At 42.1% G+C, this 1,376-nt stretch overlaps 1 protein-coding gene across 1 annotated transcript; it reads left to right on the top strand.

Annotated features, from left to right (window-relative positions):
* Positions 1-242: 242 nt before the first annotated feature.
* Positions 243-538, top strand: PKNH_0502200 (conserved Plasmodium protein, unknown function; the record flags this gene model as incomplete). The annotated part of the gene is made up of 2 exons (XM_002258118.1): positions 243-386; positions 518-538. The coding sequence occupies 2 exons, from the start codon at positions 243-245 to the stop codon at positions 536-538; spliced, it is 165 nt and encodes a 54-aa protein (XP_002258154.1).
* Between the last annotated feature and the right edge of the window lie 838 nt (positions 539-1,376).

Raw genomic sequence — 1,376 nt, 5'->3', positions numbered from 1 at the left:
ATCACTCGCTTGAGAAACTTCACCCAACTGACAGCTTCATATGCTTCAAGTTACATGCCTGCCGCTCCAAAGGGAATCAAATAAAAGGAAACAAAGCTGCTACTTCAGTACCACACACACATATCGTCCACCCGCCTAATCGGCGCTCATCTTTACCAAACGTGGAGGAAGTCCATACATCCTCGTAAGGAGATATATTCGTCCCCCACCTCTCCCCCCCCCCCAAACGAAACACTGCAAAAATGTCGTACGGCTGTGGAACGGTGTGCCTGCCTATTATCCGAAGAGCCCTGCTGACCTTCATGGCCGTGGAGGCCACGTACTCTTCCTATGAACTCTTCCTCAAACCCGGCGCCATCTTCATGTACTATCGCGTGAACGATATAGTAAGTAAACTTATAGTGCCATTAAGTACGTAGTGCTGATGTATTTACATCCACCTCCGATACACCCCCTTGGTACATGTCTTTCATTTTGTACTTTTTTTTTTTTTTTTTTTTTTTCCTTTTCCCCCCAGCTGAATAAAGAGAAGAAGTAACCGATATAGTGATCATCTTTTCCGACGAGTGGGAGACTCTGTTGTCGTTTGTACAACTCGGCCCGAGTAAAAATAATGTGAAATAGGAAAGTCCTACAAACGCCCTCATGGGGAGAACACCCCCTCCTTATGGGGGAGCACCAGTGTATGTGCATATGTGTCTGGTACGTAGGTATGCTTATGCATATGTGCATTGACACCCACCCACCCCTCCGTGGAAGAATACAGTGCGCAGTTTTTACCCAACAATGCGTAGCACATAAGAAGAATTTTTTTTTTTTTTTTTTTTTATGTAAATAATTTCTTTCCCCTATTGACGTACAACTCTACTTTAAATTGTGCGCGGACGAGTCAGCTATGCTGAGTTAAATTTAATTAGCAAACAATCTTATTTTTAAATGTTCAGGGGAATGGTGTCTCCTACTATACACGTTGGCTTAAACATCAATGTGCACTGCTTCGGAAAAAAACAGGCTGTTTATAATGACCTACATGTTGAGGAAAATTAAGAAAAAGAAGTAAAAATTAATATACTTATTAAGGTGTGATAGCAATCGCCTTTTTGTTGTTCTACCGAATGTAAATTACTCATCGTGTTTGGTCAGTTTAGTGAGTAGATTGAGGTTACATTTTCGTTCCGGTTGATACACACACTCCTGCCCGTTCCCCCTCTGTAAAAATTAAGGCGTGGATACTTCCCACATACATGGCTCCCCCTTTTTTGCCGTTTATACGTGCATACAAAATTCGCCGAAAGGAGCGCACTATGAACTGTTTTGACCGAAAAGTGCTTTCGGTGGATTCCATTTTTTTTACCTTTTCCCTTTTGTAAAGTTAT

The sequence above is a fragment of the Plasmodium knowlesi genome (assembly GCF_000006355.2).
Source record: "Plasmodium knowlesi strain H genome assembly, chromosome: 5".
NCBI classification, from domain to species: Eukaryota; Apicomplexa; class Aconoidasida; order Haemosporida; family Plasmodiidae; genus Plasmodium; species Plasmodium knowlesi.
The sequence above is the reverse complement of the archived record's forward strand: the minus strand, read 5'-3'. Positions and strand labels throughout refer to the sequence as shown.